Source organism: Brassica napus, chromosome A5 (assembly GCF_020379485.1).
Source record: "Brassica napus cultivar Da-Ae chromosome A5, Da-Ae, whole genome shotgun sequence".
Classification (NCBI taxonomy): Eukaryota; Viridiplantae; Streptophyta; class Magnoliopsida; order Brassicales; family Brassicaceae; genus Brassica; species Brassica napus.
In genome coordinates, this window is record NC_063438.1 from 2,633,976 (window position 1) to 2,655,188 (window position 21,213).

Consider the following 21,213-nt stretch of genomic DNA (forward strand, 5'->3'; position numbering starts at 1 on the left):
CTTGGAAGTCTTCTGACAAAGTCGTCTGGACTTCCAGGAAGTCGTCTGGACTTCCAGGAAGTCGTCTGGACTTTCAGGAAGTCGTCTGGACTTCCAGGAAGTCGTCTGGACTTCCAGGAAGTCGTCTGGATTTTTCTGAGCGTTTTGGTAAGTTTTTATGTCTGATTTTTCTTCATTTGGTAAATTCTTGTTGTATAAAGTTCTTACTTTTTTCCCAAACTAAAACTCTCCAAACCCACTCTAATCTCTTTGACTTGAAAACACCAAACTTTATATGAATTTTTCAATTTTGTCTCATGTCTTTGTTACTAATCTTTTTTTTTTTTGCAGGTTTTTAATCAAATGGTACTCATCTTCCACTAATTTAGAGGTAGATCTATTAATTTTAGATATGTATTTTTGTGTGTTCTATAAATGTAGATTTATCTAATCTTCCACTCATTTTCTCTATTTTTAAGTCATTTGAACGTTTTTGAATATGCAGGTTTTTCAGATCTGGATTTGATGTGCAGGTTTTTCAGATCTGGAAGACTTCTGGGACGACTTACCTGTTAGTCGTCTGGAAGTCGTCTGGACTTCTTGGAAGTCTTCTGACAAAGTCGTCTGGACTTCCAGGAAGTCGTCTGGACTTTCAGGAAGTCGTCTGGACTTCCAGGAAGTCGTCTGGATTTTTCTGAGCGTTTTGGTAAGTTTTTATGTCTGATTTTTCTTCATTTGGTAACTTCTTGTTGTATAAAGTTCTTACTTTTTTCCCAAACTAAAACTCTCCAAACCCACTCTAATCTCTTTGACTTGAAAACACCAAACTTTATATGAATTTTTCAATTTTGTCTCTTGTCTTTGTTACTAATCTTTTTTTTTTGCAGGTTTTTAATTATTTGGTACTCATCTTCCACTAATTTAAAGGTAGATCTATTATTTTTAGATATGTATTTTTGTGTGTTCTGTAAAGGTAGATTTATCTAATCTTCCACTCATTTTTTCTGTTTTTAAGCCATTTGAACGTTTTTGAATATGCAGGTTTTTCAGATCTGGATTTAATATGCAGGTTTTTCAGATCTGGAAGACTTCTGGGACGACTTACTTGTTAGTTGTCTGGAAGTCATCTGGAAGTCGTCTGGAAGTCGTCTGGACTTCCTAAAAGTCGTCTGAACTTCCTGTAAAGTCGTCTGGAAGTCGTCTGAACTTCCTAAAAGTCTTCTGGCAAAGTCGTCTGAACTTCCTGGAAGTCGTCTGGACTTCTTAGAAGTCGTCTGGACTTCTTAAAGTTGTCTGGTCTTGTCTACTCAAGTGGAATCCAAGCTTGTCTTTGTAGATGAATGATCTATAATAGTTTTGTTTGTGGTCTGTTTTATGAATTGCATGTATACTCTTTTAGTTGTGAATTTTTTGTAAAATCAGTAATAATGTTTTCCAAGATGTATTAAATGTGCTAACAATGTGTTTACACATTTACAAATCAATGAAATAATAGACTTCACTAGCCTTTTTCTTATCTTTGGATCTCTCATATGCAATAATAAACTCCAATAGCCTTTTTCTCATCTTAATAAACAAGAATGTTGGTAAGAGATGGAAACAAACAATAGTAACTAGTCAAAGCATATCATATTTTTTATAAGTTTGCATTGAAAAACTTAGTCAAATTTAGTAAAACTAAGGGAGAGAACATATTTTGTAAATATGAGTTTTACATATCTTGAAGTTACTTATCACTCTTAAAAATACAAGTTATTCAAAAACTAACGTAGAAGACTTAAAAACTAGTGGAGAAGACGCGGACGACTTCAATCTAAGTTGTCTAGACGACTAAACTATATGTCGTCTGGTCAACGCAGAGGTTATTTTTGCAATTGACTTTGAAATCTGTTATTTCGGACGACTGAAAGTTAAGTCGTCTACTATTGTTTGGTTAAAAAAAAAACTCCAAAAAAGCTAGACGACTTACATTTCAGTCGTCAGAGGTTAGTTTTGCATTTGACTGTATTATTTCAGAAGTTTGACTTTTTGGACGACTTACATTTCAGTCGTCTAGTGAAAATTAAAATAATAATATTTTTTTAAAAGTAGACGACTTACAGTTAAATCGTCATAGGTTAGTTTTGCAATTGAAAAAAAAAACTTCAAGATTTAATTATATACAGACGACTTATAATTCAGTCGTCCACGAGACGACTGAAATGTAAGTCGTTCAGGATTTACGAGGTTTGACCAGAATCTCGGAAAAAAATCCTGGACGACTTACAATTAAGTCGTCTGGTGGACGACTGAATTATAAGTCGTCTGTGTATAATTAAATCTTGAAGTTTTTTTTTTCAATTGCAAAACTAACATATGACTACTTAATTGTAAGTCGTTTACTTGGACAAAAATCTATTATAGACCAAATGATCAAAAACAAATCTACAACCACCTAAAAAAATCTATATGGACCAAAATGGGCGAAATGACAATTTTACCATTAATGAAAGAATGATTTAAACCATTAGATCATTTCAATTATGTTTTAATCTTGGCCACACGATTTTATTCTCTCTCTTTCTCTCTTTCTCTCTCATTCTCCCTCTTTTTTTTTTATCTCAGCCACTCACAGCCACACAATCTTCCTCATCTCATTTTCATCGACTGAGTACAACTAGTATAACTCGTACAACTAAATATGTTAAAAATTATAAAATTGGTATATAAATGTTATACATATGAAATAAATAAGTAAATATTCTAATTGTATTTGTTGACAAAATTACATCTATTTTATTTGAAGTTTTTCAAATTTTTGTTAAATTATTACATTACAATATTAATTTTACATTATATACTTTATATTTTTAGGTTTATTAACTATAGTAGCCATATTATTGTGATAAACAAACATCAAACATATTATTACAAAGCTATGAAGTGAAAATATTGGTACAATCCCTTAAACTAGATATATAAAAACAATTATATTATATATTTGACGGGTATTACTGGTACAACTAGTACAACTTTGACATCTCAGAAATTGATAAAACTAATTTGATATTCCATATGAGAAAAACAATCAAGTATCCCAATTAGTATGTACTCAGAAAGTTTTTGTTAATTTATTTGAAGTTTTGTTACAAAAAAATGAAAATTATTACACAATTCCATAAGTTTACATGATCTACCTTATACTTTTAAGGTTTGTTAACTTGTTTGTCCACGTAATTTTTGGAAAACATATATAAAATGTATTTTTACAAAATTGTTGATTTCATTGTAACCGGGCAAACATATGTAAACATAATTAAGTGGTACAACTGAGGTAAATGTATTTATTATATGGTACAACTAATAATTTTTGATTTACTACCAAAGTACAACTATGCACAAATTAGTACAACTCAAAAACTAGTACAACTATGTACAGTCGGTACAACTATAAAACTGGTACAACTACTTGTTATTTTATTTAGTATTGTTTTAAATGTGAATCACGTTTTAAATATGTATCATGTTTTAAAAATTGTGGCTGAACACTAATGTCAAGTAGTTATACTAGTACCCTTCTTAAATTTTGTGTAGTTGGACTTGTTGTATTAATTATACCAAAATACATGTACATTTAAACTAAGCTTAATTTTTTTAATAACAAATATATGTTTCATAAAGAACATAAATTCTAATAGCTTTAAAAGCTATCCAAAAAGACAAATTTAACATCAAAAGAAACATAAATTATAATACCAAAAGGATCATAAGTTTTATCACCAAAAGCAATATATATTTTCAAAGCAACACCAAAAACTGTCACTTGCACGAAAAGAGATCTGAACGGATGAGAAGGCTTATATGCGAAGTTCTGGAAAAAAAATTATTACACAATTCAATAAGTTTATATGATCTACCTTGTACTTTTAAGGTTTGTTAACTTATTTGTCTACATAATTTTTGGAAAAATTATTACACAATTCCATGATGGATTTTGTATCATCTTTTGGAGTATACTCTTTCCATCTTCTTCTATTGTAACCTTTTTCGGTTTGACAGCTGACTTCTTTGGCTAGGGAGCAAAAAAGATGAAGATAAAGTTTTTTCTTAAATAGTACAACTAGTATAACTAACATTGATATGTCAGTTGCAAAACATAAGAATAAAAAATATTTGAAATTAAATACGAAAAATACAACTGACATTAGTATGTCATTAATACGCTGAGAACAAAAACCAAATATCATCATATTAATTGTAAAGTTGAATTAGTTATACGCGTTATACTTGTACTAGGGATATTGGTTATACTCAATCTATTTGTACTAGTTATATTTGTTTTAGTTGTACCAGTTGTACTAATTTGAGTTGTATTAGTTGTACTAGTAATACTCTACGTTTTTCTTTATCTTGAATCTAGTACGTAAAAGATGAAATTTGACTCTGGGTAAGTTATAATTGATTAAATATGACTATGGACTCATCGATTTTGGATAAGAAAGAGAAAATTGGCGAATAGTTGAAGAAACTTTTTGATTTTGTTTGAAAGAGTAAGAACTATTGATGGAGAAGAAAGGGGAAGAAGAAGATCTTGGATTAGTTGGATCGGGTTTTGGGTGGGTCAGATTCTGGGTTGGATAGTAATGGCATAGGTTAGTAAATATGTTTAGATCCTTAGGTTTTTTAGTTATTTTACTTAGATTTCTATTTAAATTTAAATACAAAAGAAAAAAGAAAAGGGATAGGTCTAATTGAGATTTTTTGGATCCCAAGTGGTCCATATTAGCATTTGTTCCCGTTTACTTTTAAAAAAATATTATTATTTTAATTTTTGCCAGACGACTGAAATGTAAGTCGTCTGGGGAAGTCAAACTTCTGAAATTATCCAGTCAAATACAAAACTAACCTATGATGACTGAAATGTAAGTCGTCTAGGTTCTTTGGAATTTTTTTTGAAACCAAACAATAGTAGACGACTTAACTTTCAGTCGTCTCAGGTTACAGATTTCAAAGTCAATTGCAAAAATAACCTCTGCGTTGACCAGACGACTTCCAGGTAAGTCGTCTACAGCCAGACGACCGAAAGGTAAGTCGTCTACTGCCAGACGACTTCCCAAGTAAGTCATCTGACGAACAGATCTGAAAAAAAACTCGATGTCATACCTTAAATTGGTGAGATAAGTTCCTTATCATACATAAGGCTTCTCCAAGCACACAGAATCACAAACGGAAGTCACCCACCCATAATCGTTAGCTTCTATGACTCTATGAACCATAAAAATTTTAGAATCAAAATCTTGGTTTTTTTTAGCTCATTGTGGAGAGAAAGTGAGAGATATGTTGTGTTTAGTTCACAAGAATGGAAAAAGAAGAAGGGTAAATCGATTTTAGGAGCATTAAGAGCTTCAAATTGGTTGTTCATGGTGGTTGTGGTATTGATGACAATGGCAATCTTGTAATTACTTGAAGATGATGAGGGTGAGAGAGTAAAAATGTCATTTTCGAAAAAAAAAAAAAATTGATGGCATTTTCGTAAATTATATGAACTTGTGGGGTGAATAGGGCAAAACCAATTTTCAAAAAAAAAGGAGATTAGTTTTGTGTTTGACTTTAAGTTGTAGGTCAATTTTGCAAAAATCCCATTTTAATTTATGTATAACAGTTTGCTTTATCGATCGATGCCAAGATCAATATGTTTTGATCATATTTAATGTGATAGAAACTCTATATGGACTCTCTTTTTTCCTGATTCGGTTCTACAGTAACACTTACAAGTTTCACTTTTATCATTTCTATGTGTTTCTAGTATTAAATTTTCATTCTAAAAACAAGTAGTGTCAAATTATAATTGATTTCTTATCACTAATTTTGTTTTTATACTTCTTGTCACCAGTTCAAGCCTTACAGTTCTACTTCTTGTCAGTAGTTCAAACCTTACAATGATGAAGATGCTCATATGGAGATATAATGAGAACAGGCTCATCCATGGTATGAAAAAGTTCTAAAAATGTTATATGCTAAATATTAATCAAATAATAGATAATATTTTTCAAAACTTAAGATATTAATTCATCCATTAGTGTCTCAAATCCTCATATCATAGATGAAGTTGTTTTGACATGCAGTAACTTGTAAACTGTTTAAGCATCATTGTCGGTTGATCAAACAAATTTGACAGTTTAAAGTAGGTGGGTGGTCACATTATTTAAAAGGGATATGAAGCAATTAATTTAACCTAATAACATGCTAATTATTTATTTTCGGCACCTAACACTCTATTTTTAATAATCAGAACGATTACTGGGAATCTATTAGGTAAGTCTTACTAAATATATTGTTTATCAATGCAACATAAATAATGTCGTTAGATTTACAAACTGATAAGAAACACATGAGTTTCTTGGTTTGCATAAGTTACTTGACTTGCGCCACCATTTGTTGGTCAAGATTCTCACACAAGGGTTTTGTCAAATCACATCTTTAATCGAATTAAATCACGGAAAACGTTTTCCTTCTTTCCTTTTTTGGAGCAATCCAAGTCATAATTTTCTTGATCGTCAAACTTGTGGTCTGGCGTTTTGAAGATTCATAGTACTAGCAACTACTACAGAGTTGCAGCCACTCTGACTTTTTTATTCTTCTTAACATATCATAGTTATAAGCATTTAGTTATTCTTATAAGTTTACGAGGAACCAATAGGTTTAAAATCTTTTAGGTAAAACAAATTAAGACTCATTAAAAAATCGATAGGATTTTTCATTTGGTATAGTTTCGATTCAGTTTTTAGTATTGAAAACCGATAAATACGAGTGGTAATTATCGAAAATATAAAAAAAATTATCCATAAATTCAAAAAAGTTAAACTAACGTATCCAAAATATTGAAATTAAGTAAATAATATAATACCATCAAAAATCACTGCACACGCTCACTAAAATTGTAAAAGCCATCATGCTCGGAGATTCCTTCGATAGAAGGTTTGCTATTGTCTACCAAAGTCCTTAATTCGCATAGAGAGGTTCCTTTGGCGATCATCTGCGATGAATACGGTGGGGGAAAGATATTTGGGAACGGTGGAGATGGCTGAGGCTCCGTACATGACGGCCAAAACGTCAGTGTGGTGGGACATAGAGAGTTGTCAAATCCCAAGGGGTTTCGATGCTTATGGAATAGCTCAGAATATTGGTTCGGCGCTTGAGAAGATGAACTACTGTGGTCCAATCTCAATCTACGCATATGGGGATGTGAGTCGTATCCCTCCGACAATCCAGCATGCCCTTTACTCCACCGGAATTGCGCTTAACCATGTCCCAGCCGGTAATATTCATTTAAAACCCTCAACTTAAACAATATTTTCTGTTTCTTATGTTTAATGCTATTTATGTATCTTGATCTGCTGTGTTTGAATCATGTTAATTATTGTGTGGTATGTTTGGTGAAAACCTCAGTACTATTTTTGTCTCTACTTAATATTTTTGGGTCATTTGGATGTCTCATCGACTAACGGGCTTAGCAAGGACTTTGTTCCATCGTCTCCGGTTTACTCGATTCTGATTCGGTAACCTTTTTATTTCATGAAACCCAATAACCGGCCCACTAAGATAACTACATTGACAAAGTCTACATTAGCCAGATTCGGAGATATGGTTTTTGTGCAGATATGTAGGTTTCGACAGGAGTTGTTCATATGTAGGCTAAGTTTGGGAACATGGGATCCGCAAGGAGAGTTTTCGATGAAATTCCTCAGAGAAGTGAGGTTTCTTGGACAGCTCTAATCTGTATTCTGCTAGGCGTGGGGAGGTGGAAGTAGGGAGTACGCTCTTTGATGAGATGACTGAAGTTAAAGACGGTGTGATATATTACGTGATGAAGGATGGTTATGCTAAGTCTGGTGACATGACCTCTTCTAGAAGATTATTTAATGAGATGAGATTTAGAACTGTAGTCACTTGGACCATTATAATTCATGGTTACTGCAACAACGAAGAGGTCGCATCTTGGAACGATATGATAAATGGGTATGCTTTGAATGGGGATGTAACTGCAGCTTTGGATCTATTCTTGGCAATGCTGAGAGAAGTAAAGCCAGATGAGGTCACCATTCTCGCGGTTCTCTCAGCTTGTAATCATTGCGGTTTAGTGGAGGAAGGAAGAAAATGGTTCCATATGATGGAAGAGTGTGGCCTTAAGGCTAAGATTGAGCATTATGGCTGTATGGTTGATATACTAGGCAGAGCATGAAACCTAGAAGAAGCAGAGGATTCGATTACAAGTCTCAGATATAGTGGACTTGCACCACTAGTTGCATTATGTCAAAGAGTTAGTTTACAGTGTTAAAAGTCTCAGATCCAGCTGACGTCTTTCTCATTTTGTAATAGATAGAATTTAATCTCGCATGAAAACTTTAAGTTTCAGTTTTCATTCTTATATTTATAGTATATACTAACTAAAACTACCGAGAATACTCTTCCCTAGTGAGCTGATGAAGACGAGGGAGGAGGAGGAGCAGCCACAGTAGAGGAGGAAGCTGACACACGTTCACAAGAAGGGCACATGGTAAGAGTGGTTGGAGGAGTCATTTGCATGTAGAGATTTGGAGACAGCTTCAACGCCCTGAGCCCAGATACTTCCTTCTGCAACCTACGATTCTCCTCCGTTAGATTATCGCAACATCTCTTCAAATACTCACAATCAACCTCCGTTTGTTTCAGCTTCGTCCTGAACATGTAAGAAAATCAAATATATGATGTTATTATCCTTGCTCATGACCAAAAAAATGTTATTATCCTTGCAGAAAAATAATGGTATATATTTTTGAAGATTACGCAATTCTTTTTATTTTGACTAAACTAGCTATATAATGTTAATAATATTTTTTCTATAAAAAATTAAAATGGAGAAAATGACAAAGAAACAAAACAGAATTAGATTCTTCTTTTAATGTATACGCATGCATGCATCTCTCTGATCCCTCTTTAAAAAGGCTGTAGTGAAAAGTAGAAAACTCCATGTGACAGAAGATCCCTAAATACGATTTTCTTTTTAGGACAGTGAGATGAAAATCTATTGGGGTCATAAAAGGACAATTATATCCCCATCATAGCAATTACTAAGATTCTGTACAGTAATATTTCCCTTAATACCCCTAGAGATAATGAGGATTTACTTTACCTTGCCCTGCGGTTCTGGAACCACACTTCTACTTGCCTTGTCCTCAGATTCAACTGTTTCGCTAGTGCCAGCTTTTGCTTCTGCCCAGTCAGATGGTTCGAAAATGAAATAAGAAGACGCTGGTTTTAAATGCTTGCCCTCTAAGGTAATTTTTACGAAAATGCCACTAACCGGATTAAGAGTGCTATGTTCTTTGAAAGTCTCTTCAAGAACCAAAGCTTGTTCTTTCGATAACCGGAGTTTCTTTCTTGAACCGTCTCCGTTTCCTCCGTCTTCGTCGTCACTTCCACAGCTTCCGCCGCCGTGTGAGCAAGAAGCTCTCTCCGCCTCGGTTTCATCTCCTTCTCCTCTCGCCGCTGCAGCAAGATCCCTCTTATTTCCACTCACACTCGAAACGTTGCTGTTCGGAGACGACATGCCGGCCGTCTCTTCGTCTAAGTCAACCACCACCGCCACCGATGGAGGTCTGTTCACGTCGAAACCTCTCAGAAAAGATCCAAAGTTGGAGTTTCTCTCTGCGGTTATACGTGTGGTTCCTTTTAGATAATTAAAAGCATGGTCAACTTCAGTCTTGTAAAGCTAAAATATATATTAGAAAAAAGATCGGATCTGCAACATAGACATGTATGAAGATTTGAAACATAATCATATCTTGTACAGAAACATAATCCTCACACATTAAATGTACAATAAAATCTCAGGGAAATAAAAAGGAGAAATAAGAAAACAAATTTACCAGAAGGCTGAAATAGATGAGGCCAAGAGCTGTGATGAGTTTTCTTCGGGAGATGGTTATTCTTGTGATTTTGCATGTGAGGAAACGAAGAAGAAGTTGTAGAAGGCATTAGATTCAACCTCAGGGATGGTTCCTTTGGTTGACTAAACCCCAAGCTTAGACTCAGAGCTAACCCATCATCTCTTTCACCCATTTCTCCAAAAAAGATAATTCTTTTCTAGGATTTTCAAGATTTTCTCGAGAAAATGACGATGATTAATACGACTACTATATAATTCAAAATTTTGAGATGTTGAGAGAGAGAGAGAGAGAGAGAGAGAGAGAGAGAGAGAGAGAGAGAGAGAGAGAGAGAGAGAGGAGGAGGGGGAGGGGGGGGGGGGGGGGGGGAGGTCTATGTGGGGGCTTGGGGGTTTCAATGATGACTTGTGTCAGAGAGACCCTTGTCATTGCAATGATGATTTATACTGTTACCTGCTCATTTTTTTTATTTTGCTGTAATAAATGTTAAGAAAAGAAAACCCCATTTATTCCAATACGTTGAACTCTGAGAAAAGTTATTTTGTTTATTTTCATCCTAAAAGTCAATAGCAAACGTTAACATTTACCGAAGATTTCAGTTTCAGTTTAGCTGTGTTTTGACTATTATATACTTTATTTTATATCATTGAATTTTACTTTCCAAAATTCGTATTTAAAATTTGACTAACTGGAAGATATCCAAGCATGGTTTATTTAACAAGTTAAAAAGGTGATGTTTCACATTTGGGAAGTGATATACACAATAAAAGTCTTGACTAATCGTGCAGATCTTTGTGTGAATTGTTTTATTTCTTAAAACATGTAAGAACCATTTAAGAGGAAAAAGACATATGTATATAGGTGACGTGTGTCTGAACGTGAAATGTACTACTAGCGAGTATGTGCGGGTGGAGAAGAAGAGAATGGCGTTGGGCTCAAAATGGTATGGACGTCAGAAACGATGTTGTATTTGATAGGTTACACTAGAGGCTAACACGGTATGGGGTTGGACTTTAGAGTTACCTGTGAATGCAACATTATTTTGATTTTCCATTAAATATTCGATTCATTTATAATTCCCTTATACCAAAACACTGTCATTTAATTTGTAGTTATTTTTTGGTCAACTACTAGTAAAAGCCAAATTCAAGTTTTCCATTGATTTGTATGGTCTCAGTCGAGTATAAAACGGACATTTGGAGAAGACTAGTTGTGGTAGAGTTCGCGGCTACTTGTCGCTGAGACAACCATTAGTATTGTTTGTTGATAATGCTATCATTATCACAACTTCAGTTTCTTTGAGGGTTACAAACAAGACGGGTCAGCTTCAATTAGTACTCCACCGTTTCCGAAAATAAAATGTTTTAAATTTTTTACTTGTTTTACAAAGAAGATTTTTTATATGTTTAAGTTATTTTTTATATTTTTAAGAAACGTTAAATAAAAATATTTGAATTGATTAAATTTCATTGGTGAAAAGTTATTAGAAAATGTAAAATAAAGTAAAAAAAATTATTATAAACATTTATTAAATTCTTAATAAGCATCAACATTTTAGAAAATTTTATTTTTAGGAACATAAGAGTATTATTTTAATTTTAAAATTAAAACGTTCGACGCTTTCAACCACCCACAGTAATTAGCAAAATAAAAAACACCCACAGTATGCATGTTACTTTCCAATTTATTCTTTTTGTTAATAATTTGTATTTGACATGTTGGATATCTTCAATCAATGTGGTCATGCTTTTTTCCTTAATTTCAAATCTTTCTGCTAAATAGTACTGGTGGTGCGCTGATTACTGTTATACAATTTGTTTTATTTGGAGTATTGGGGGCTGATATGGTTTTGAGTGGTTGCTTAAAATAGAATAATTATACCAACAAACTGAGTTTTACTCCGGATTTTTCTTATTTTCCACCAATCATAGTGGAAAACAACAATAACTGTAATGTTCAACCGAGTTTATACACCTCGTTATATTAATTATTAAAGGATTTCGCATGCTAAAAATCATTACTATTATAAACTGTAATAATCTTTTTGATGTTGGGCTTAACACGCTAACTTAAATGTATTATAACAATTTATATAAAATGTCATCAATATTATTATCAACTCACGCTATAATGAATGTTGATAAAACAAAGTGCCAGTTTAAAAACTGTTGCAAGTAGCTTATTAGCCACAGTGAAGTTCATAATGAAAATCAAAGGAAGAATATATCAAATGTGCTCAGATTGTCTAACAATGTTTGAGTATATTCATGACTGTGGAACTTTTACATTACAGAGTGTTGCGTTGCGGTGGAGCGAGTGTAGAACTGAATCAAGATTTACGAACAAGTAAAAAAGTAGAAGACGTGGAGGTCACATGGGAGATGGGAAGGAGTTCACGTGCATGAACTCGTGGGAAGTCGCCAGGATGGCAGCACGTGGTCACCACCAGCGACCACACTCGTGCGGCGTAATTTCTGTTCCTCCACGACCAGACATCCATTTCTCTTCAATCATTGGATACTCTCTCTAACATCCCACGCGTTAGCTCTCTCGCGTGCAAATCACGTCTTAATTGTTCGTGGTTATGCAAGCTACATTAATAATATTCCAAAGTTATGAAAACTGTAATTGTTAAAAATACTATATGTTTGCATACAGCATAAAACAGCTAGCTTAGAAGAGGATCCGATAAGAACCGACCAAAGCAAACAAGCCCACGTTTCTGGGTTAATCATGCATGCATGTATAAATTTCAAATTTTTAATCATGGGTTAATGAGCCCCACGTGTGTGTCCATATCCATGTGCAAAAGCTCTGGCATACCATGTGTTCTCTCATTTTCCTATTCGGTTTTGAACTGACATGTATTACCTTCTCGATCTATATACTATAATTCAGATACTAATCATTTCAGTACTACTTATAAAACAATGATCAAAAACCCTAAGTGTCTCATTACGAATTAGAAGACACTTTAAGATAGTGTGGTTTTGACATTAAACTAGTGTTATGAATTAATAGACATTTTAAGTGGACCTTCTTCTTTCTTTTTAGGAACATGAAAAGATACGTCAGTATCATCTGCGCCTGTGTATTTTCTGTCCATTTCAACATATGCTATAAGCCTATAACTGATTATCATTTTTATGTTATTATGATGAATAGAATTAAAAAGATTGAATGCAAATGAATGGAAGGAAAGATATTGAATAAAAAAATGGAATTATGTTCCATATCATTCATAAACATTTTTAATCATGAATATTTTATAATCACATCCATTTATTTTCATACATTCCACCAAAAAATGTGGAATGAGATTTGTTTTTTTCACTCCATTCAAATGGTAAAATTTTGGCATCTACATAAACAAATCATTCCATATAATTTTTTTTCTATAAATTTGTAAACTAGTCGTACCTATAATGAATTTTCTCGTTTTCTAAGAAGTCATATGTACGACATTTAGAGTGTTTTTTTGTAAGAATTGATATTTACAGTCTGTTTGTTCAATAAACTTTAATTTTATGAGTGTGATTGTATATGTAGTATTAATAGAGTTAACTTTTTGGTGAAAAAGGTTTTTACTGCCAGTTCAGCTGATAATTCACCAGTCTCACTTGGTTGTCTTAGTGGAAATACATGTAAGATTGACTTTAATTTTGTTTCTTATTTTATTCATAGATTTTTTCTCTCAGTTACGCTGATATATTTCCTCTTGTTTCTTTCGATTAATTTACTTTCGGTTCCTATGGTATTTATTTACCAATCAAAACTTATATGTATATATCATTCACCACCAAATCACCAATAATGTCGAAAAGAAAGAAAACAAAAAGCAACCATATATAGAGGTTGATTGTTTACAGATTCTAAACTAGTTTTTGGTTTTTGATTTTATAAAAGCCATTATTTTACCAATCAAGATTTTATAAAAATAGATTCCCTAAAAAATAGGGAAACCAGATTTTGGGTTAACTACCTATTTTGAAGTAAAAACCAAAAACCATGTTTTGTTGCTTTTCTAAACTATGTACGTGGGTTTTGTAAACTTTTTTTTTTTGTTTCTTATTAAACTATTTCCATATTTATGTATTAATATAAGCAAATATTAATAAGAAAGGGTTAAAGTGATAAATAGTAATTATTCCAAATCATTAAAGTTAAATAAAATATTTTACATCTAGAATCTAATATGAAAAATAAAATTCTTATACAAAGTTTAAATTAACATAATTATTTATTTTTAATTTCAAAATAAACAAATGTAAATATTTTTACTGATAATATGTAGATATTTATTTTTGATTTATTAAACTAAAAGATTCTCTATATTTATTAAACATCACTTTAAGATCGAACTATTGATATTTATTTATATATTTGAATTTCGTAAATTTATTTACTTCTAGCACAATTTTTAAAATGTAATTAATTTTTATTTAGTTTGTTTTTAAAAATAATGATTAATTGTGTATTGTCATATAATATATATGAATGTAGGTTCATTCATTTATATCAGTTCAAGACAAAGAATAAAATTATTTTATTATTTTTTAAACATTTTCTAAGATAAATAAATTTATCTTACTGTGGTAAAGTATGTAATATTTCTTATTTTTATAGTAAGTCAAATTTATTAGTATTTAGTATATCTCAGCTTGAAACAAAAATAATAAATTAATATAGTTAAACCAAAAATTAAAATAAATATTTATTATTTTTAATTTTAGAAAAACCAAAAAAATTACAGAAAAATAACGATAGAAATCAATGAATAAAAAATATTTTAGTATTTAAACACAATTTTATTTTCTGTTTACAGTTTTTTTTTAAATACTATGAATAATATTTTTATTCTATTAGTTTTAAAATCAAAATCAAAAACTAAAAACTAAAATCTAAAACAACCATTCATGCTTTTCAAAAAACCAAAATCTACTGCAAAATCAAAAACCAAAAACCAAAAACAAAAATCTAAAAACTAGAAACTAAAATCCAAAAACCAGAAACTAAAATCTAAAAACCAGAAAACAATCATCACTATAGTACCACTGTTGATTATAGTGCATCCACACCAATAAATGTTCGCTAGCGAATTTAATCATTACAAAATAATTATTATATTTTTCACGTACCACATGATGGTATTGACGTATCTAGCAATTTACTCGAAAGCTTAATCACTACACATGTTCACGTGGGAAGCCCGTCACTTAATTTGTGTCCGTTTTTTTTTTTTTTGGTGTAAATGTTAAAATCATACCAAAGGTTTTTCTTTTACAACGTTATGGAGAGATCACACTTATTACACAAGAAATAGAACAGAGCAAGCAATTACAAAAAGTAAACTACATCATGGAACCGGCGGTGGCAGGCAGAAGTAGACTAGCAGGGGAGATGGCGAAGAAGCAGATGGTGGAGGAATGGAGATAAACCGATCACGCATAAGGCGATCGATACGCGCGGTGACTGCAGCTTCGGTAGTTGATTAGACTTGATTGATTCATATGACTTTATTATATCTTAACCGTGCAATTCGTATTACTAGTTTATAGAAACTTCAAAGAGATCTTTACAAAAACATACTGCTACGCTGTAAATCTTATAATACAGCTGGTCACATGCATGCATAAATTAGATAACTAAACAAAGAAAGAAGAGCATATATATATATGGGCAATTATCTCAAATATGCATTTTTAAATTTTTATCACAAAATAGCTCTCTAAAATATCAAAATAACTTTTTTTTTGTTTTGAAAATTTTCATATTTTTTTTATTTTTTAAATAATTCTAACCCTTAAACCTAGATTGGTTAACCCTAAGGTAAAAATACATTTTTATCTTTAAATAAAACTTATTTTGATTATTTTTTTCATTGAAAGATATTTTTATCCTTAAAAATGACTATCATAGAAAAATTTTCTATATATTTGGTGTGAGAAAAGCATATATATTCTGTGATATTACTAATTAAGTTTTGATTGGTTAGCATTAGTAACTGAGAGTAATTAGATTCGCTACTGAATACAGCGTACCACTTTTACTCAGTTCAAAACTACTTAAAAGATACTAAAAGAACAGCAGAACCTAACGTATTTCCGTTTAGTATGAAATCTATAAAAAAAACTTGCGAAATCTAAAAGAAAAAAGAAAAAGCAGAAAGTTTGAAGATTCAGAGAAAGTTAGCAAGGAGACAGACAGGGCGAGTGAGAGCCACGTGAGGTGTGTAAAAGAGCAAATTAAAAACCGCCAGATTTTCACGTGGGAAGTCACGTGATGGAGCATACACGTGTCAGCCTCAAAAGAGAAATAATAGAGGGAAGATAATTGGTCCCACCTTCTCACCGAACACCAATCATTTGATTCCCGCTAAGTTACATTTATGCCCCTCACCCGAAGGCCCTGTGGATGATTCAAAGCCTCGGTTCTTGTGTATTTGGGCCGGTTCTTGCGCTGTTGGGCTATCTTTTCCTTGTATAACTGTTACCACGTGACTTGCACGTGATCTCGCAATTCTAGTCGACTCGAGGTAAGTGATTCGAATCCTAAAGTAGCACTTTCATATTATATTATTTTCAAAATTGGTGTATACGGAAAAAATGATATCCAACAGCTTGGTTGGGCCTATAGTGGCCCAAGTAGAATGGGCTTTACGAACCGCAACCTGTCATGTAACAAAACATAATAAACAAACCTTATCCACAAGGCAGCAAAGCAAGTCTGTTTGGTTTTGCCTCATCCACTGAGACATTCGTGAAGAAGACATGGCAATTCTCAGCAACGTCTCGTTTCCCTGCAGCAACATCTCTCTAAAACCATCTCTCTCTTCTTCTCGTCATCATTGTCTCATTCGCTGCTCACTGGTAAGAACATCTCTCCCAAGCTCTTAAACGAAGTGTGGGCTGAAGAAACCAGAAACAGAAAAAGAGAGAGACTCTTTATTAATTTTATGATTGTGGGTTTTGTCTTTAGCAGGAAGGGAAAGAAGTGGTGAGTCCATTGGTTTGGTCATTAGGAGAAGAGGTTTCAAAGAGAAGCTTACTTGCACTTGTCTCTGCTTCTCTCTTCTTTGTTGATCCTGCTCTTGCTTTTAAGGTAACTCTCCTTAAGTGGAAGCAAATTCTTTTGTGATCTAATATGCATCTGCTTGTGATTCAGATATTATGTGTTTGTTTGATGTTTGAAACATTTTGAATTATATTTTGCTGCAAACTATTTTTTTTGAAAATTTGTTTTTATGGATTATTTAAATGAAACTAAAAAAAGGGTGGAGGTCCGTATGGACAAGGAGTCACGAGGGGACAGGACTTATCCGGCAAAGACTTCAGTGGCCAGACTCTGATCAGGCAGGACTTCAAAACGGTAATATTATCTCCCCCCTTCTAATGAGTGAATCATCATAATGTACACTAACTCTTTCGTTTAATCATCCTCTATTTGGTAACATCTTCGCGCAGTCCATCCTAAGGCAAGCCAACTTCAAGGGTGCTAAGTTGTTAGGTGCTAGCTTCTTTGATGCAGACCTAACAGGTTTGTTTGTTCTCTTTTCCTTTTGTTGAAAGCATCAGAAGAACAGTATGTAATACATAAGACTTCTGATTCATAATCATATCCAGGTGCTGATTTATCCGAAACTGATCTCCGAGGTGCAGATTTCTCCTTGGCTAACGTAACAAAGGTCATAGTTGATATTATAAATGTGTAACCATGTATGTGTTTAATGCTAAGAGAGCAAAAAAAAAAGGATCTGTGACTTTAGTGGTTAATAGTTAAAACATTGTTGCAGGTGAATTTAACAAACGCTAACTTGGAAGGAGCAACTGCTACTGGAAACACATCATTCAAGGGATCAAACATCACAGGCGCAGGTACAAAAAAGAAGAAGAAAGCTTTCATAATAATAATAGTAATAAGAACCCTCTCTTTGTTATCTTTGAGCTTTATACAAAGTTTGTAACGGGATTTTAGATTTCACTGATGTTCCTCTAAGAGATGATCAACGAGAATACCTTTGCAAAATCGCTGATGGGTAAAAACCTCTTCTCCTCTCATCTCTTGGAATCAAATCTTATTCTAAATCTGAATGTAATGTGATTTTAATGTTTGCATTTAATTATATTTTGTTTGACTCACTAGGGTTAATGCGACCACTGGGAATGCCACACGAGACACATTGCTCTGCAACTAAACTGCCAAATGTAAACCTTTGTCTTCTTCACCTGAGTTTTTGTTCAAGTTTTTTTTTGTGTGTGTGAATGATGTTGTTGCAGAGTGAGTGTGTATATAAATATGCTTACTATACTCAAATTTGACATTGAGAGATTATGTATGCTACTTTACTTTCGGCCTACAAAACAATATATAAAGTTTGGAACTGTACTTGTAAAATCACTTGTTTATTTTTCTTCAACCAACTTTCAGTTTTTTTTTTTAACATGAACCCTTTTTTTTTAAACCGTGAAAGGATGATACAAATAGTCTAATAACCACATTGGAGGAGAAACAAAGAAAACATACAAATTTGAAATTTTCACTGCTTCTTTTGATAACATGTCAGCAGCACTATTGCAGTTTATACATATGTTAAACAACAAAATTATTTGTTTTTTTTAATAAAAAAATTCTAAAAATTAAAAAAAATTACACAAGAAAACTTGGCGAAATATTTTTAAATTACACAGTCAAAAAGCATAATGGGTAAGTGGACTAAAATGATTTAAGAAAATCTTATACCATAAAAGAGAGTTGTGTTTTCTTATAATACCTAGTGTGTACATGACTATAAGCTAATCACAGTTGTATAACAACTCAGTAGTTAAGTTTTTGATATTATCCATCAAAATGAAAATATCATTCCATAAACTCCAAACAGTTTCTATCCCTACGTTCCCCCTCATCATCTATATATACACAAATTAAAACAGATAACTGACAATTGAGAGCATCTCTTGTTGTCTAAAAGAAGTGAGAAAAGAAGAGAAAGAGAGAAGCCATGTCTAAGTTGAATGCAAACGCCCTTCCTTTTCGTCCCGTTTACACCGATGAACATGCACTCTTTCTGACCTTCTCCAACGGCTTCCCCCTCACAGAAGTGCAAATATTTCATTACTTTAGCTGGCAAGTAACTAACCCTACTGCCTAACTCTCTAAATTTATAATAGTTTTTGTTTTGTGCAATGCATTGTTATCAGACCAGACCATTTACCTCGGAATTTCATGTTTTCTTCGTTACATAGAATGTTAGTTTTGTGTAAGTTAATGTCATAATCTATGAACTAACTCATACACACTCTTGCATGTTATATGACAAAGTCTTTAAATGGATACTAATTTTGGTTTAGTTTGTACAAATGTTACATCACGTAGACATATACTTGCATTTTACATGCCTCATTGCATTTCTAAAGATAAAATGCATTGAAACTTGTCTTGCTTAAAACATTTAATTTGGTGATTCATCGTATGGTTTCTGGTGATATAATATATATTTGCGATAAACAATTGGTTCTATATATATGATGATGATGATATTAATGTTGAAGTTGATGATTATCATCAGTTGTTACTACCCGTATGTTGAAGGAGTGAATGTGCACCAGCCTAAGATTGGAGACCCCTTGTTTGGAAAAATTGTGTTTAGGAAACAATGCATTCCAGCCTTACTCATGGGAAACAAAGAAAAAATATATTTTATAGTGGACGGCTGCCATCTCTACTGCAAAAGATTCGTAACCCAGAAGAGCAAACCCGAAGCCACCGAAAGTACTAGCCTCCCTGATGATGGTAACCACTCCGATGGTGATGAGTGATCTGAGTGTTTATGGAATGTAATCCCTTGGGTTGTTGTATCAATCAATGGGGTTTTAACTGGACCTATCCAGAATAAGCTTGCTGTTTTTCAATTTAATTAATAAAGGATGTAATCGTTTGATTATGTGAGATCTGTTGGGTGGAGGTTTTTCATCTCAGTTCAGATATTATTTGAAACATGTTTTTATTTTGGATTATTTTTTAATTCTTTCTTCAATTCAAAATATGGTTGAAATAAGCATGAAATCACCATTTAGAATATTTATAGAATAAAATTTAAAAGATAGGAGGAAACTATGACTGTGACAAAAAAAGGAGGAAACTATGACTAATAAACATGTAGCCAATTTTTTAAAGATTATTGATTAAATTTCGTATAAAATAAACATCAATGCAAAGAAAGGCTCTCTTTATTAGATCTGAATTAAAATTAAACAACTTTAACCTCTTACTTTTAGTTTAAAAACTGATGAAAAAGGATTTTAAATTATTAATTAATAGCATCGACTGGTATTGAAAGATTAAAAAATTAAGGTTTTTCGAACGAAGGTGATGGAGGAAGTTGCGGTTGCGGGAGTTGTGGATGCGGGCGATTGCGATTTCTAGCGGTTTTAAGAAATTTGTACGACTGGTACTGCGGTTAAAAATTAGTGTGTTTGCGGGTGACTTATGACTTGTTAACTACCTAATGCGTAGAGCTGGGTTGCGGGTCAAACCCGCCCCGCTGACCCGCCAATCCGCGGATAAACTGATTTTTTTTACTCAAAAAATTTGACCCGCTTGACCCGCAAGAAAAAAATATGAAATCCGCACCCGCCCCGCTTAAACCCGCGGATGATCCGCTAGACCCGCGGATAATATTAATAATATTAAAAATTATTAATTTAAATATTTTTTATTAAAAATAACAATAAAATTTAATATTTTAAATATTTTTTATTAAAAATAACAATAAAATTTAATAGTTTAAATAATTTTTATTAAAAATAATAAATATTAATCTATTTATAATAAAAAATAAATTATTTTTAAAAAATTTTCTATTTTAAAATAATATTTAAAAAAAAAATCTTTTTTTTTAGTTTTTGCGGGTTGGCGTGTATCCGCACTGAATTTTGGCTGATCCGCACCCGCCCCGCATAAAAATCACTCAACCCGCACCCGCATCCGCGAACCAAATTTTTCAAATCATTCGACCCGCACCCGCCCCGCAGCGGATCAAATGGGGCGGGGCCCGCGGATAATGATTCATATTCCCAGCACTACTAATGCGGTAACAGTCAAATAATAAATTAACAATATTTACATTTAATATAATTATAAAAATATCAAAAATCATAAAATTATAATAAATATAAAATTTGTATTTAGAAAGTTATAATTTTAATTTTTGAAAATTTATTGAAATTGGTTTTATCATAAAATTTTATAATATTAATTAAAATATAATAGATATATTTTAATATTTTCATAATTTCAATTTTAAAATTTTTATTAAATATTTTTATTTTTG

General features: G+C 32.5%; 3 protein-coding genes across 5 annotated transcripts; 2 read left to right on the forward strand and 1 right to left on the reverse strand.

Moving 5' to 3' along the window:
• Positions 1–6,999: 6,999 nt before the first annotated feature.
• On the forward strand, positions 7,000–8,200 carry LOC125609584 (pentatricopeptide repeat-containing protein At2g44880-like). Its single transcript, XM_048781102.1, has 3 exons — positions 7,000–7,276; positions 7,618–7,621; positions 7,750–8,200. The coding sequence occupies exons 1-3, from the start codon at positions 7,000–7,002 to the stop codon at positions 8,198–8,200; spliced, it is 732 nt and encodes a 243-aa protein (XP_048637059.1).
• Positions 8,201–8,204: 4 nt separating this feature from the next.
• LOC106454560 (homeobox-leucine zipper protein ATHB-4) lies at positions 8,205–10,175 on the reverse strand. Of its 2 annotated transcripts, none has more exons than XM_013896680.3 (4): positions 9,867–10,175; positions 9,302–9,645; positions 9,131–9,210; positions 8,205–8,677 (listed from the first exon to the last, which is right to left on the reverse strand). In XM_013896680.3, the coding sequence occupies exons 1-4, from the start codon at positions 10,057–10,059 to the stop codon at positions 8,431–8,433; spliced, it is 864 nt and encodes a 287-aa protein (XP_013752134.1). In that variant the 5' UTR covers positions 10,060–10,175; the 3' UTR covers positions 8,205–8,430. The 2 variants fall into 2 exon arrangements, with proteins under 2 accessions (XP_013752134.1, XP_013752133.1); XM_013896679.3 differs by having other exon boundaries at positions 9,302–9,666.
• A 6,399-nt stretch (positions 10,176–16,574) lies between these two features.
• LOC106450770 (thylakoid lumenal 15 kDa protein 1, chloroplastic) lies at positions 16,575–18,269 on the forward strand. 2 transcript variants are annotated; one of them, XM_013892522.2, is made up of 8 exons: positions 16,575–16,753; positions 16,863–16,985; positions 17,157–17,252; positions 17,348–17,420; positions 17,507–17,568; positions 17,677–17,758; positions 17,859–17,919; positions 18,027–18,269. In XM_013892522.2, the coding sequence occupies exons 1-8, from the start codon at positions 16,655–16,657 to the stop codon at positions 18,076–18,078; spliced, it is 648 nt and encodes a 215-aa protein (XP_013747976.1). In that variant the 5' UTR covers positions 16,575–16,654; the 3' UTR covers positions 18,079–18,269. The 2 variants fall into 2 exon arrangements, with proteins under 2 accessions (XP_013747976.1, XP_013747977.1); XM_013892523.2 differs by having other exon boundaries at positions 16,583–16,753; positions 16,866–16,985.
• Positions 18,270–21,213: the final 2,944 nt, after the last annotated feature.